The 13,691-nt window shown below is 39.6% G+C and overlaps 1 protein-coding gene across 1 annotated transcript in view; it reads left to right on the forward strand.

The window, feature by feature from the left end:
* Positions 1 to 8,952: 8,952 nt before the first annotated feature.
* The window catches only part of SVEP1 (sushi, von Willebrand factor type A, EGF and pentraxin domain containing 1), a 234,079-nt gene continuing 229,340 nt past the window's right edge, over positions 8,953 to 13,691 (forward strand). The window contains exon 1 of the mRNA XM_023202055.3: positions 8,953 to 9,681. Within this exon, the coding sequence (XP_023057823.2) occupies positions 9,151 to 9,681 (531 nt within the window). The 5' untranslated portion in view covers positions 8,953 to 9,150. The remainder of the gene's footprint in view (positions 9,682 to 13,691) is intronic.

The raw sequence follows: 13,691 nt of genomic DNA on the forward strand, positions 1-13,691 counted from the left end.
GTGTGTATACATATACATCTGTGTATGTGTATGTGTGTGTGTGTATATATATATATACACACCTATGTATATCTGTATATATACACGTATACACACACGCACACAGAATACCAAATACTGAATGGAATGCAGAGCAACTAGAACTCTCATACATTCCTACTATGAAGGAGACATGGTGCCTTCACCACTCAGGAAAACATTGTGGCAATTTCTTAGAATGAAACCACACTTTTAGCAAATAACCTAGTAATTTCACCTCTGGGTATTTACCCTAAGTAATTGAAAACATAAATTAACACAAAGGCCTATACACAAACACTTAGATAAGGTTACTATGCTGAGTGGAAAGCATCAGTCTCCAAAAATTACATACTGTTTAATTTCATTTACATGTCATTCTTGACAAGACAAAACTATAATGTTGAAGGAAAGATCAGTGGTTGCTAGGGATTGGGGTGAGGTGAGGTGTAACTATAAAGGCAGTTTTTTAATCAGTGAAACTGTTCTGTATTCTGATTACAAAACAATTGGATCTGTGGTTACATAACCACAACCACAATTAGGATACAGAATAGTTCCTGATTTCATGGACCTCTACACACAAAAAACTCAATTTTACTGTATGATAATTTACAAATGAAATTTGGCATGATGGTTCACACCTGTAATCCCAGCACTTTGGGAGGCCAAGGTGAGCAGATCAACCAAGGTCAGGAGCTCAAGACCAGCCTGGCCAACATGGCAAAACCCTGTCTCTACTAAAAATACAAAAAAAAAACTAGCCGGGCATTGTGGTGAGTGCCTGTTATCCCTGCTACTCAGGAGGCTGAGGCAGGAGAATTACATGAGCCTGGAAGGTGGAGGTTGCAGTGCGCTGAGATGATGCCGCTGCACTCCAGCCTGTGACAGAGGATACTCTGTCTCAAAAAATAAATAAATAAATTTTAAAAAATAAAGTATAAATCTCACAGGACTTAAAAAACAAAAATACAATTTAAAAACACCCAAAATACCAAGTTATGTGGGCAACAAATAGAATGATGAATGAAACAGTATCTCATGTCTCAATACTAACATTGAATGAAAATGCCTAAATGTTCCACTTAAAAGATACAGAACTGCAGAATGGATAAGAAGTAATCAACCATCTGCTGCCTTCAAGAGACTCACCTAACCCATAAGGACTCACATAAACTTAAGGTAAAGGAGTAGAAAAAGACATTCCATGCAAATGAACATCAAAAGCAAGCAGGAGTAGCTATTCTCATTTCAGACAAAACAAACTTTAAAGCAACAACAGTTAAAAAGACAAAGAGGGACATTATATAACGACGAAAACCTTGTCCAACAGGAAAACATCGCAATCTTAAATATATATACACGTAACACTGGAGCTCCCAAATTTTTAAAACAATTACTACTAGACATAAGAAATGAGATAGACCTCAATACGTTTTAGTGGGGGACTTTGATACTCCACTGACAGCACTAGACAGGTCATCAAGACGGAAAGTCAACAAAGAAACAATGAACTTAAACTATACCCTGGAACAAATGGGTTTAACAGATGTTTACTGAACCTTCTACCCAATAACCACAGAATACACCTTACATTCATCAGCACATAGAATTTTCTCCAAGATGATAGCCCACAGGACAAGAATCAATAAATTTAAGAAAACTGAAATTACACCAAGTACTCTCTTAGATCACAGTGGAATAAAACTGGAAGTCAACTCCAAAAGGAATCTTCAAAACTATGCAAATATATGGAAATCAAATAACCTGCTCCTGAATGATTATTGGCTCAACAATGTAATCAAGAAGGAAATTTAAAAATTCTTCAAACTGAATGATAATGGTGACACAACCTATCGAAACCTCTGAGATACAGCAAAGGCAATGTAAGAGGAAAGTTCATAGCCCTAAATGTGTGCATCAAAAAGTTTGAAAGAGTAAAGACAATCTAAGTTCACACCTCAAGGAACCAGAGAAACAAGAACAAACCAAACCCAAACCCAGCAGAAGAAAAAAATAGCCAAGATCAAAGCAGAACTAAATGAAATTGAAACAAACAAAAAATACTAAAGATAAATCAAAGAAAAAGTGAAAAGATAAATAAAATTGATAGACCATTAGTAACGTTAACCAGAAAAAGAAGAGAGGAAATCCAAATAAGCTCAATTAGAAATAGAATGGGAGATGTTACAACTGACACCACAGAAATACAAACGATCATTCAAGGCTACTGTGAACACCTTTACATGCATAAACTAGAAAACCTAGAGGAGACAGATAAATTCCTGGAAAGATACAACCCTCCCAGATTAAATCAGGAAGAATTAGATACCCTGAAGAGACCAATAACAAGCAGCGAGATTGAAATGATAATAAAAAAAATTACCAACAGAAAATGTTCAGGACCAGATGGATTCACAGTTGAATTCTACCAGACATTCAAAGAAGAATTGGTACCAATTGTATTGACAGTATTCCACAAGATGTGGAATACTGTCTCAGACAGAGACAGAGGGAATCCTCCATAAATCATTCTATGAAGCCAGTATCACCCTAATACCAAAACCAGGAAGGTACATAACAAAAAAGAAAACTACAGATCAATATCCCTGATGAACATAGATGCAAAAATCCTTAACAAAATACTGGTTAACTGAATCCAACAATGTATCAAAAATATAATCCACCATGATCAAGTAGGTTTCATATCAGGGATATAGGGATGGTTTAACATACACAAGTCAATAAATGTGATATGCCACATAAACAGAATTAAAAACAAAAATCACATGATCATCTCAACAGATGCAGAAAAATCATTTGACAAAATCCAGCATTGCCTTCATGATTAAAACCCTCAGCAAAATCAGCGTACAAAGGGATATACCTCAATGTAATAAAAACCATCTGTGACAAGCCCACAGCCAACATAATACTGAATGGGGAAAAGTTGCAAGCATTCCCTCTGCAAACTAGAATAAGACAAGGATGCCCACTCTCATTACTTCTATTCAACATATTACTGGATGTCCTAGCCAGAGCAATTAGACAAGAGAAAGAAATAAAGGGCATCCAAATCAGTAAAGAGGAAGTTAAAGTGTTGCTGTTTGCTGATGATATGATCCTATACCTAGAAAACCCTAAAGATTTCTCCAAAAAACTCCAGAACTGATAAATGAATTCAGCAAAACTTCAGGATACAAAATTAATGTACACAAATGAGTAACTCTCCTATATATCGACAGCAACCAAGATGAGAATCAAATCAAGAACTCAACCCCTTTTACAATAGCTGCAAAAACAAACAAACAAAACACTTAGGAATATACCTAACCAAGGAGGTGAAAGACCTCTACAAGGAAAACTATAAAATACTGCTGAGAGAAATCATAGACAACACAAACAAATGGAAATGGAAACACATCCCTTGCTCATGGATGGGTAGAATCAATATTGTGAAAATGATCACACTGCCAAAAGCAATCTACAAATTCAGTGCAATTCCCATCAAAATACCACCATCATCCTTCAAAGAATTAGAAAAAAAAAAAAAAATTCTAAAATTCATATGGAACCAAAAAGGAGCCTGCATAACCAAAGCAAGACTAAGCAAAAAGAACAAATCTGTAGGCATCACATTACCTGATTTCAAACTATACTATAAGGCCATAGTCACCAAAACAGCATGGTACTGGTATAAAAAATACACATAGACCAATGAAACAGAATAGTGAACCCAGAAATAGATCCAAGTACTTACAGCCAACTGATCTTTGACAAAGCAAATAAAAACCAAAGTGGGGAAAGGACACCCTATTCAACAAATGATGCTGGGATAATTGGCTAGCCACATGTAGGAGAATGAAACTGGATCCTCATCTCTCACCTTATACAAAAATCAACTCAAGATGGATTAAGGACTTAAATCTAAGACCTGAAACCGTAAAAATTCTAGAAGATAACATTGGAAAAACCCTTCTACACGTTGGTTTAGGCAAGAGTTTCATGACCAAGCACCCAAAAACAAATGCAAGAAATACAAATACAAATAAATATTAATACGAACAAATAGCTGGGACTTAATTGAACTAAAGTGCTGTTGCATGTCAAAATAAACAGGGGAGTAAACAGACAACCCACAGAGCGGAAGAAAATCTTCACAATCTATACATCTGACAAAGGACTAATATCTAAAATGACCCCAAACAAATCAGCAAGAAAGAAAAAACAATCCCATAAAAAATGGGCTAAGGACATGAATAAACAATTCTCAAAAGAAGATATGCAAATGGCCAATGAACATATAAAAACATGCTCAACATCACTAATGATCAGGGAAATGCAAATCAAAACCACAATGAGATACCACCTTACTCCCGCAAGAATAGTCACAATAAAAAAATAATAGATGTTAAGGTGAATGCGGTAAACAGGGAACACTTCTACACTGCTAGTGGGATTGTAAACTAGTACAACTACTATGGAAAACAGTGTGGCAATTCCATGAAGAACTAAAAGTAGAACTACCATTTGATCCAGCAATCCCACTACTGAGTGGAAAAAGAAAGAGGATACCTGCACAGGCATGTTTATAGCAGAGGAAAAGAAAGAGATACCTGCACAGGCGTGTTTATAGCAGCACAATTTTCAATTGCAAAAATGTGGACCCAGCCCAAATGCCCATTAATCAATGAGTGGATAAGAAACTGTGAATGACGAAATACTACTCAGACATAAAAAGGAATAAACTAATGGCATTCGCAGCAACCTGGATGGGATTGGAGACTATTATTCTAAGTGAAGTAACTCAGGAATGGAAAAACCAAATATCGTATGTTCTCACTCATAAGCGGGAGCTAAGCTGTGAGGATGCAGAGGCATAAGAATGACACAATGGACTTTGGGGACTCAGGGGGAAAGGGTGGGAAGGGGCTGAGGGATTAAAGACTACAAATTGGGCTCAGTGTATACTGCTTGGATGATGGGTGCATCAAAATCTCACACATCATCACTAAAGAACTTACCTGTTCCCCAAAAAACCGATTTTTAAAAAGGAAAAAATATAGAGTGGCAGATGTTCCCAACGTCTGTATGTGAGAGAATGTCTTTGTTAAATTCACAGCAGAAAGATATTCTTATAAATACAGTCATAATGCAGTCACAAGGTGGCATCTTCCTCCTATCTTCACTGCCTGCCACTGTGATTCACTGACACTGTGTTATAGTTTTGATTTTAAAACAAAACAAAACAAAACAAAACATGACAACTAGCACGCGTGGAAACAGATATTTTTCCTGCCTCTGCTCCCATGACTGGACTTGATGCTTGGTATATCTCAGGTGGATCTTTGCCAGCACCACTCTCTGCTCTCTTTTTCCGTCCCTCTTCCATCTTTCCCCAAATGGACATTGCAACTTATCTGTTCACAGTATCTGCTTCAATGTAGAAAGATGGGTGCTGTGAAGTGAGGGTATAGCTGGTGTCCTCAACTAAAGCAGAGGTCCCAATGAGTATACAGGATTGAGGTTCCATTCCTGATTGAACAAAATGTGGGACTCTGAATCACAGTTACGTGGTGAGAAGAATATAATGCATGCCTCTTGCCCTAGCCCACCAACACACTTTTTTTCCCCCAGAAGTCTTTATTTCATGAGATGAAGTCAGGATAGGTTTTTTTGCACTTCAGGTCCATGTTGTCATTTCTATACCTTTAAGTTGCTTTTTCTTTTTCTTTCTTTCTTTCTTTCTTTCTTTCTTTCTTTCTTTCTTTCTTTTTTTTTTTCTTTTTTTTTTTCTCTTTCTCCCAGGCCGGTATTCTTTTTTGAGTCAGAGTTTCACTCTGTCACCCAGGCAGGAGTGCAGTAGTGCGATCTCGGCTCACTGCAACCGCCACCTCCAGGGTTCAAGTGATCATCCTGTCTCAGCCTCCTGAGTAGCTGGAACTTCAGGCATGTGTCACCATGCCCAGCTATTTTTTTTTTTTTTTTTTGTATTTTTAGTAGAGACAGGGTTTCACCATGTTGGTCAGGCTGGTGTCGAACTCCTGACCTCAAATCATCCACCCGCCTCGGCCTCCCAAAGTGCTGGGATTATAAGCGTGAGCCACTGTGCTCAGCCTTTCTAATCTTAATTTTTAGTCTAACAAGTTTTTATCATCTTCTGCATCTATTACTGTGGTATAGGCCCAAGTTTCTCAACCTCACCACTATTGTCATTTGGGGCTAGATGATTCTTTGTTTGTGGGGGCTGCTAGTGCATTGTAGGAGGTTTAGTTGCACCCCTTACCCCTATACACTAGATGCCAGTAGTACTGCCCCATCCGCCAAATGTCTCCAGACATTGCCTAAGATTCCTGGGAGTGAGACGTGCAAATCCCTCCTGCTGGGAACCATTGCTTTAGACTAGAAAGTGGAAGGGACTACAGAGCACTGGGGAGCAGTGGCAAGAGTTGGAGCAGCAGTCCTAATAACACTCAGGCAGGACTTCTCTGACTGATGTGTCCCCACTCTCTTACCATGAGGATAAGTAACATAGGCCCGACTGTTCATCCCATTGGAGGTACACAATGCCAGAGTGCTGTTCTTAGGCGTTCACCCTTAGAGCATGTGTCAGAATTATCCAGAGAGCTTTGAATGTGCCTAGACCTATGGCAGACCTCTCAAAATACTATTAATTTGAGTTTGTGGGGTAAAAGTCTTTCTCAGGTTATAAATCTGAAGAAGAGACTAAATGTGGCATACAAAGAGAAGCCAAAGTGAGAGAAAAATTAAAGACCTATTGTTAATTCCCTTTTCCAAGCCTTTTTGAGACCAGCTCTACCCTCTGCCCTTTCCCTAGTTTAGTTATACAAACAAAGAAACCCCTTTTTGTTTAAATGAGGAGACATTGCGTGCCACTTACTTGTAGCAAGAGTTCTAAAGCAATTGCATACCTCCTTGGTTTGTGCGGGGAACACAGGAGATGGCACACATTGCAGATGCTATGGTGCTTTGCACATAAAGGGCTTCATGATGCGTTTTAAATAACACAGAGTAGACGAAATTTGGAAAACCATTCTCTTTTTTTAAAAAAAGTCCCAACTCAAATGAGGTCTTACTCATTTCCCAGGAAGAATGAGCTCTTTCTCCTCCTTGCTCCTTCTTCTCTGCGTTTGCAATCATCCTACTGCTTTGTAACTGTTTGCAAATCTATGTTCTTTTCTAATGTTCTTTTAACTTCTGGAGGACTGGAACCCAGTCTTTTTCACCTTGAAATCCTCAGTATCTTACATGCTGGAACATAGTAGGTGGTCAATAAAGTATTGTTAGGAAAATAATTTGAAGAACATTCATGATTAAAGGTGGCAATAAGAGCAACCAGCCAGCATTTATTGAGTATGTCCTATGTTCCAAGCATTATCCTAAGAATTTTACTTTTTTATGACTTAATCCTTATGACAGCCCTTAATATGTTACTGTTATTACTCCATTTTACAAATGAACAAACTGAGTCAAGGCTATACAACTAGTAAATGGCAGAGTCATGATTTCACCCAGGAAAGCTGATGCCAGAGCCCTAACGGTATTAACCAATACATTGTGATGCTTGTCACTGAAAGTATTTTGGTAAGTACAGATGGAGTTAAATCTTTCACTGTTAGAGGAAACTGAGATCACTGAATTCCATCATGAAATAGATACTGATGCTGAGCCAAGGATTGGCAGTGACTCAGTTCAGGTGGTTTACATAACTGTAGGCTTATGTGCACAGGATTCCTGACTCCTAGCTGGAATCTTTTAACCAAAGGTCCCACCCTCATGTAAAGTGCACCTTTTCTTTACCCGTGCGTTATCCCCTTTGAGGGTCCTGCTTTGGAAAAATCACCCCAGGTAGCAACTTGTTTCAAAGCAGATATATGCCAGGTATCATTCAAAGCCAGGTTGATCTTATCTGTTGAAATAAGAGCACATGACAGGGGTTTGGGGACCCCCTACTCATGCTTCAGATTTCAGCACAAACTTTCCGTCCTCAGAGGAGGCTTCTCCGGCCTCTCCAAGGTCAAGTCTGTCTACCTAAACTCTCCTTTATTTAGCATGGTCCGTTGTCATTACATATATTTTGTATGTTAATATCTGGTTAATGGTCACCTGACTTGTTACCCTTTAAGTTCCTTGAGGATAGAATCTGTGTCAATTTTTGTTCCTTATATTTACAGTGCCTCACATAGCTCCTGGCACACAATGGGCATTCAAAAAGTATTTGTTAATATCAGGAAAGAATGAATAAATGCACTACTGAAGCACCATGACAAATCATTCCTATGGAATGCATAAGGTTAGATGCAACCCCTTTATGGTGTGATCTCAGGGGGCCCTTAAGGGTCTGCACGCTCACACACACCGCTGATTAGAAATCCCCATCAGGAAAATTGTACAATCATCTATTTGGTGAGGGCTTTGGGACACTGAATGGGGGAAAAGAAACACAAAAGGTGAGCAAGCAGTTTTCAAAAGATGCTTTCAACTCCCTGGCCAGCCCGCGTCTATGTTTTCGTCTACAAAGTGTTTCCAATTACTGTGGCACTCTCGGTATCTGGATTCATCTCCAGTGAATTCCTCTGCAGCTCCTGCCAGACATATGGGATCAATCAGGGCTTCGGCGCTGGTGCGCTTGCTGCGGGAATGTTGACAGCCTGACAGACGCGGGGTTCTGGTGTCATGGAATCTCCGAGCCTTTGGCTTGATCCCGGGAGGAGAATGAGAGGGGGAGGAGGGAGATAGAGTCAGAGATACAGAAAGGAGACAGGAGCGGGGAGAGGGAGAGAAGGAGGGAAGCGGGAGATTTTTCTTGACTGCCCCCTTTCCTTCAAACATTTTATAGGCTTCAGGGAGAGAGAGGAGGAGGAGAGAGGGAAGAAAAAAAGAGGACAGCGAGAGGGGTAGAGAGCGCGCGCCGTTCCCTCCGGAGTTTCCGAGCTGCTGAGGAGTCTGGATTGTGTCTGTCCCCAGTGTCAGATGAAAGGGCGCTGAGGCTCTTGGCTGCTGCCCCGCGCCCGGCTCCGCGCACGCCCCTCTGCGAGTCCGGCCGCAGGGCGCCTCTTCCCGCCCGAGCCGCCGCCTGCGCTCCGGGGCAGCCGCTCTGTCTCCAGCGCGATGTGGCCTCGCCTGGCCTTTTGTTGCTGGGGTCTGGCGCTCGTTTCGGGCTGGGCGACCTTTCAGCAGATGTCCCCGTCGCGCAATTTCAGCTTCCGCCTCTTCCCCGAGACCTCGCCGGGGGCCCCCGGGAGTCTCCCCGCGCCGCCGGCTCCCGGCGACGAAGCGGCGGGGAGCAGAGTGGAGCGGCTGGGCCAGGCGTTCAGGCGACGCGTGCGGCGGCTGCGGGAGCTCAGCGAGCGCCTGGAGCTTGTCTTCCTGGTGGATGATTCGTCCAGCGTGGGCGAAGTCAACTTCCGCAGCGAGCTCATGTTCGTCCGCAAGCTGCTGTCCGACTTCCCCGTGGTGCCCACGGCCACGCGCGTGGCCATCGTGACCTTCTCGTCCAAGAACTACGTGGTGCCGCGCGTCGATTACATCTCCACCCGCCGCGCGCGCCAGCACAAGTGCGCGCTGCTCCTCCAAGAGATCCCTGCCATCTCCTACCGGGGTGGCGGTACCTACACCAAGGGCGCCTTCCAGCAAGCCGCGGTAAGGTGCCCGCCCCTCCCGGCCCCGGCCCTAGTCCCCGGGCCCTTCCCACTCACTGCTGCCTGCCCGTCTCTAACCCGGGGGGTTCAGTCCTGGGCAAGGCATAACCTCCCCAAGTCAGGCGTCCCCATCCACAAAACCAGAGTCATAGCTACCCCCCTGTTATTATTGTGGGGGTTCCAATGGGATAATGGATTTTAAAACGCTTAGAGAGATGTCAGGCTCCTTAAATAGTCGGCTTTGAGGACCTGTTAGGAAGGGATCCTTGAGACGCTAATCACATTCACATTTGTAGGAGCAGAGGCATCCAAGCTGAAACAGGTGAGTATGGTTTACAAAGTGTTTCTAAAGGTAGGACACGGAGTGATCTGAGCGTAACCCCAGTTCTTTTTAAAGTTATGTTATGCTTTCAATGTAAGATTCTTGCCCTTCCTATTTTTGCTCCAATCCTTTATTAGATTTTTAACATCTGGAAGAGGAAGTCAGTTTGGGATGTCGGACTTTTTAAAAATGTGTCTGTTTTTCTGGTTACAAATTAATCTATATTCAGTGGGGAAAAAAGGAACATATAGAAATTCTAACACATAATAACAAATCAGTGTTTGTAGAATGAATTAAACAAAAAGGAGGAAAAGGGAAAAAAGAAAAACCTAAAATTTCATCATTTTAAAAAAAGCCACTGTTTGCAGGTTGTTGAACAGTTGCCCAGTATGTACATCCATTCATACTTTTAACCAAATTGGTATCTTGCTGTTTTGTAGCCTACCTTTTTCATTTGTTATATCCTAATTAAAATGTTCTACATTCGCTGCATACTATTCCATTGCATGCAACAATCACCTATTGTTGGACACTTAGGATTTTTCCTTACTAAGTTATCGTGAACATAAATATTTGTGGACTCCTTTGTTTCCATCTTTAGGAAAAATTTCTATAAGAGTTCCCAAACTAAAGGTTAGGAACATTTGTAACTTCTTGATACATATTGTCCATTTCTCCCTTGGAGGGTTGTATAAATTTATATTCTCATCAGCAGAGTATATCAGCAGTAAATTTGTCACATATTCGCCAATATCACATACTATTTTTTAGTATCTTTGTCAATTTAAGATGTGATAGAGGCATCATTTTAGCAAATACACATTTTTGATTTTTGAGGATGAACATTTTCCAGTACATCTGCTGGACATTTGTATTTTGTCCTTTGATAATTATCATAGTTTTTGCCCATTTTGCCATTATAGTGCACATTGGCTTATTTTATTTCTTAATGATTTGCCAAAGCTCTTTATGTAGTGAGGCCAGTAATTCTTTTGTGTATATGCTGCAAATGTTTTTCCAGTTTACTGCCTTTTATTTTTGTTTATGGAAATGTTGTTAGATGAATGGTTTACATTTTTATACACTCAAATCTATCAAACATTTTCCTTAAGATCCTATATTCATAGTTTTAGAATAACTCTCTCATTTCCCAAATCAGAGAAATAGTTTTTCATGTAGCAACTTAATCCATCTGGAATTTATTTTTGTGTATGGTATGACAGAGGTCTAATTTAATTTTAAAAAATAAATAGTTAACCAGTTGTTCCAGCACTACTTGCTTAATAGCCTTTTCCAATTTAACTGAATGTCACGTTTTTCATGTGGTAAATGCTTATGGGTATTTGATCTCTTCCTGGCTTTCTATTTCCTCCCATTTTTTATGTCATTTGTATCATTGCCAAAATGATTTAACTATTGTAACTTTACAACATATTTAAATATCTGGTAGTGCAAATTCTCCTTTTTAAACATCTATTCTTTTTCTAGTTAATACCCACTTATTATTTAATATGAATTTTAAATTCATTTTTACATATTACCAATGAAGTCAGTAAGGATTTTGATTTCAATATAGAAAATATTGAATTAACTTGGGGATTATTTATATTTTATAGTAATAATTCTTCCATTTCAAAAGTGTAAGACCTTATATTTTCTCAAAGTCTTAGAATAGCCTTCTCATTTCCCAAATCAGAGAAATAGTTTTCTATTTAATGGTTTAATCCATCTGGAACTTACTTTTGTGCATAGTATGACAAAGATGTCTAATTTTATTTTTCAAATAAATTAGCAGTTGACCCAGCACTATTAGGTTCATATAATTTGCTTAATAGCATTTATGCATATTCTTTATACATATACATTTATGCATAATCCTTAACAAAGTTGTAGATTTTTAGAAATTAAGTCCTGTATGTATTTTTCATATTTATATAAAAATATATTCTGTTCAATATTACTGTCATGAATAGCATCTTTTAAAATTAAATTTCACACAACTTTTCTTGATGTATAGAAACTTTGATTTTTATAAATATGCCTTCTATGTTTGGATTCTTATTGAAGCCTCTTTGATTCCTTTTTTCTCTTTTTATATACATTTTATTTTGCTGATAATAAATGTTTATTGTAGAAAATAAAATAATCAGGAAAACTATTTCCTGGAAATACACTGTCATAGTTTGGTACATAGCTTCCTTGACTTTATTCAGTTGTCTAGGTAACAGACATGTTTTCATGCATATATTATGCATAAATTATGTTTACCCGGAAAAAAGGATTCAATTGTACATCCTCTTGTAATTTGACTTTGTATTCCCACCATATATTTCAGTCTTCTTTCCAAAATAAGGAACATATTTCTACTATCATTATTTTTCATGGTCATACAGTTTTCCACTGTAGAATGTGCTTTCGTGTGTGTGTGTGTGTGTGTGTGTGTGTGTGTGTGTGTGTGTGAGACAGAGAGAGAGAGAGAGAGAGAGGAAGAGAGAGACTACCTATTATTATATATTTAGGCTGTTACAAACATTGTATAACTAAATCTTTGCCCATATCTCTAATCATTTCCTTAATACAAATTCTTGAAGTGCCATTATTGCACCAAAGAATATTCATGTTTTTTAAGGCATTTAATACATGTGTCAAGTTGCTCTGCAGAAAATGGTGCCAACCTGCCCTCCACATGCAGTGACAGTGTCAGGACCTGGGGTGCAGACCAACCAGTGCAGGCTAATATCATTTGAAGATTCCACCCCCAACCCCCCAACTTTCTGAGTGAGAAATGGAGTCCCATTTTAAATTGCATTTCCCTATTAGTGAGGCTGAATATTGAAAAAAGATGTTATTGTCCACATATAGCTCCTTTTTTTGAATACCCATTAAGATATTTGAGGATTATTATCCAGTTTTTAACTGGAGATGGCTCCCTTTCTTATTGATTTGCAAATGCTCTTTAAATCTTAATGGTATTAACCCTGAGCTGTCAGTGACCCAAGTATGTGGCAAATATTTTTTCTCAGTGCTTTAATTTTGTTTAAGGTGATAGCAACAAATGTTTTGTTAGTCTGTTGGATCTATTTTTCTTTTCATTTGTGCTGTTTTCATTGTTTATGAAGGTTTAAAGACTTTTGCCTTTAAGAGATGAAATAGCTACCCTAAAAATGCTCTCTGTGTGTTGAAGCAGTCACGCCATGCAGAATATAGTTTTGCAGCTCTTGTTTCCTGTTGGACCTGGTCTCCGCTCTAAATACTCATGAGGTCCTGATGGCTGGCCTTATTCCTAATGCCATGGTCTACTCCATCAAGGAAGAACCCTGCTGCATCAGGGAAAAACCTGCCAGGTACCAGCTCCTCTGTTTGGCTTGGCCAGACCTGCCCGGGGCCTCTGAGAATGTTTATCCAAAACAGTAAAATGGGTAATGAGTCCAGTACACAGTGCTCCCCTCAAGACCTACTCTGTCTTCAGCTTTCCCCTTCCAAGCACTACATCCTGTCTTGGAAAGTGAAATTGCCAACAAGGTTCCCAGTGCTGCTCTTCAGCCTGGATCCATTTGTAATCTAACAAGCAGGGATTTCTCAAAAGTTTGTATTAGCTGGTCTTCCCTTTGACTTCATTTTTATTTTTATTTTTTCTCATTTTGGTTGGGCCATGAGAAGGTACAAAAGAAGGTCAGCTGGCTCAGTCC

Source organism: Piliocolobus tephrosceles, chromosome 14 (assembly GCF_002776525.5).
Source record: "Piliocolobus tephrosceles isolate RC106 chromosome 14, ASM277652v3, whole genome shotgun sequence".
Taxonomy (NCBI): Eukaryota; Metazoa; Chordata; class Mammalia; order Primates; family Cercopithecidae; genus Piliocolobus; species Piliocolobus tephrosceles.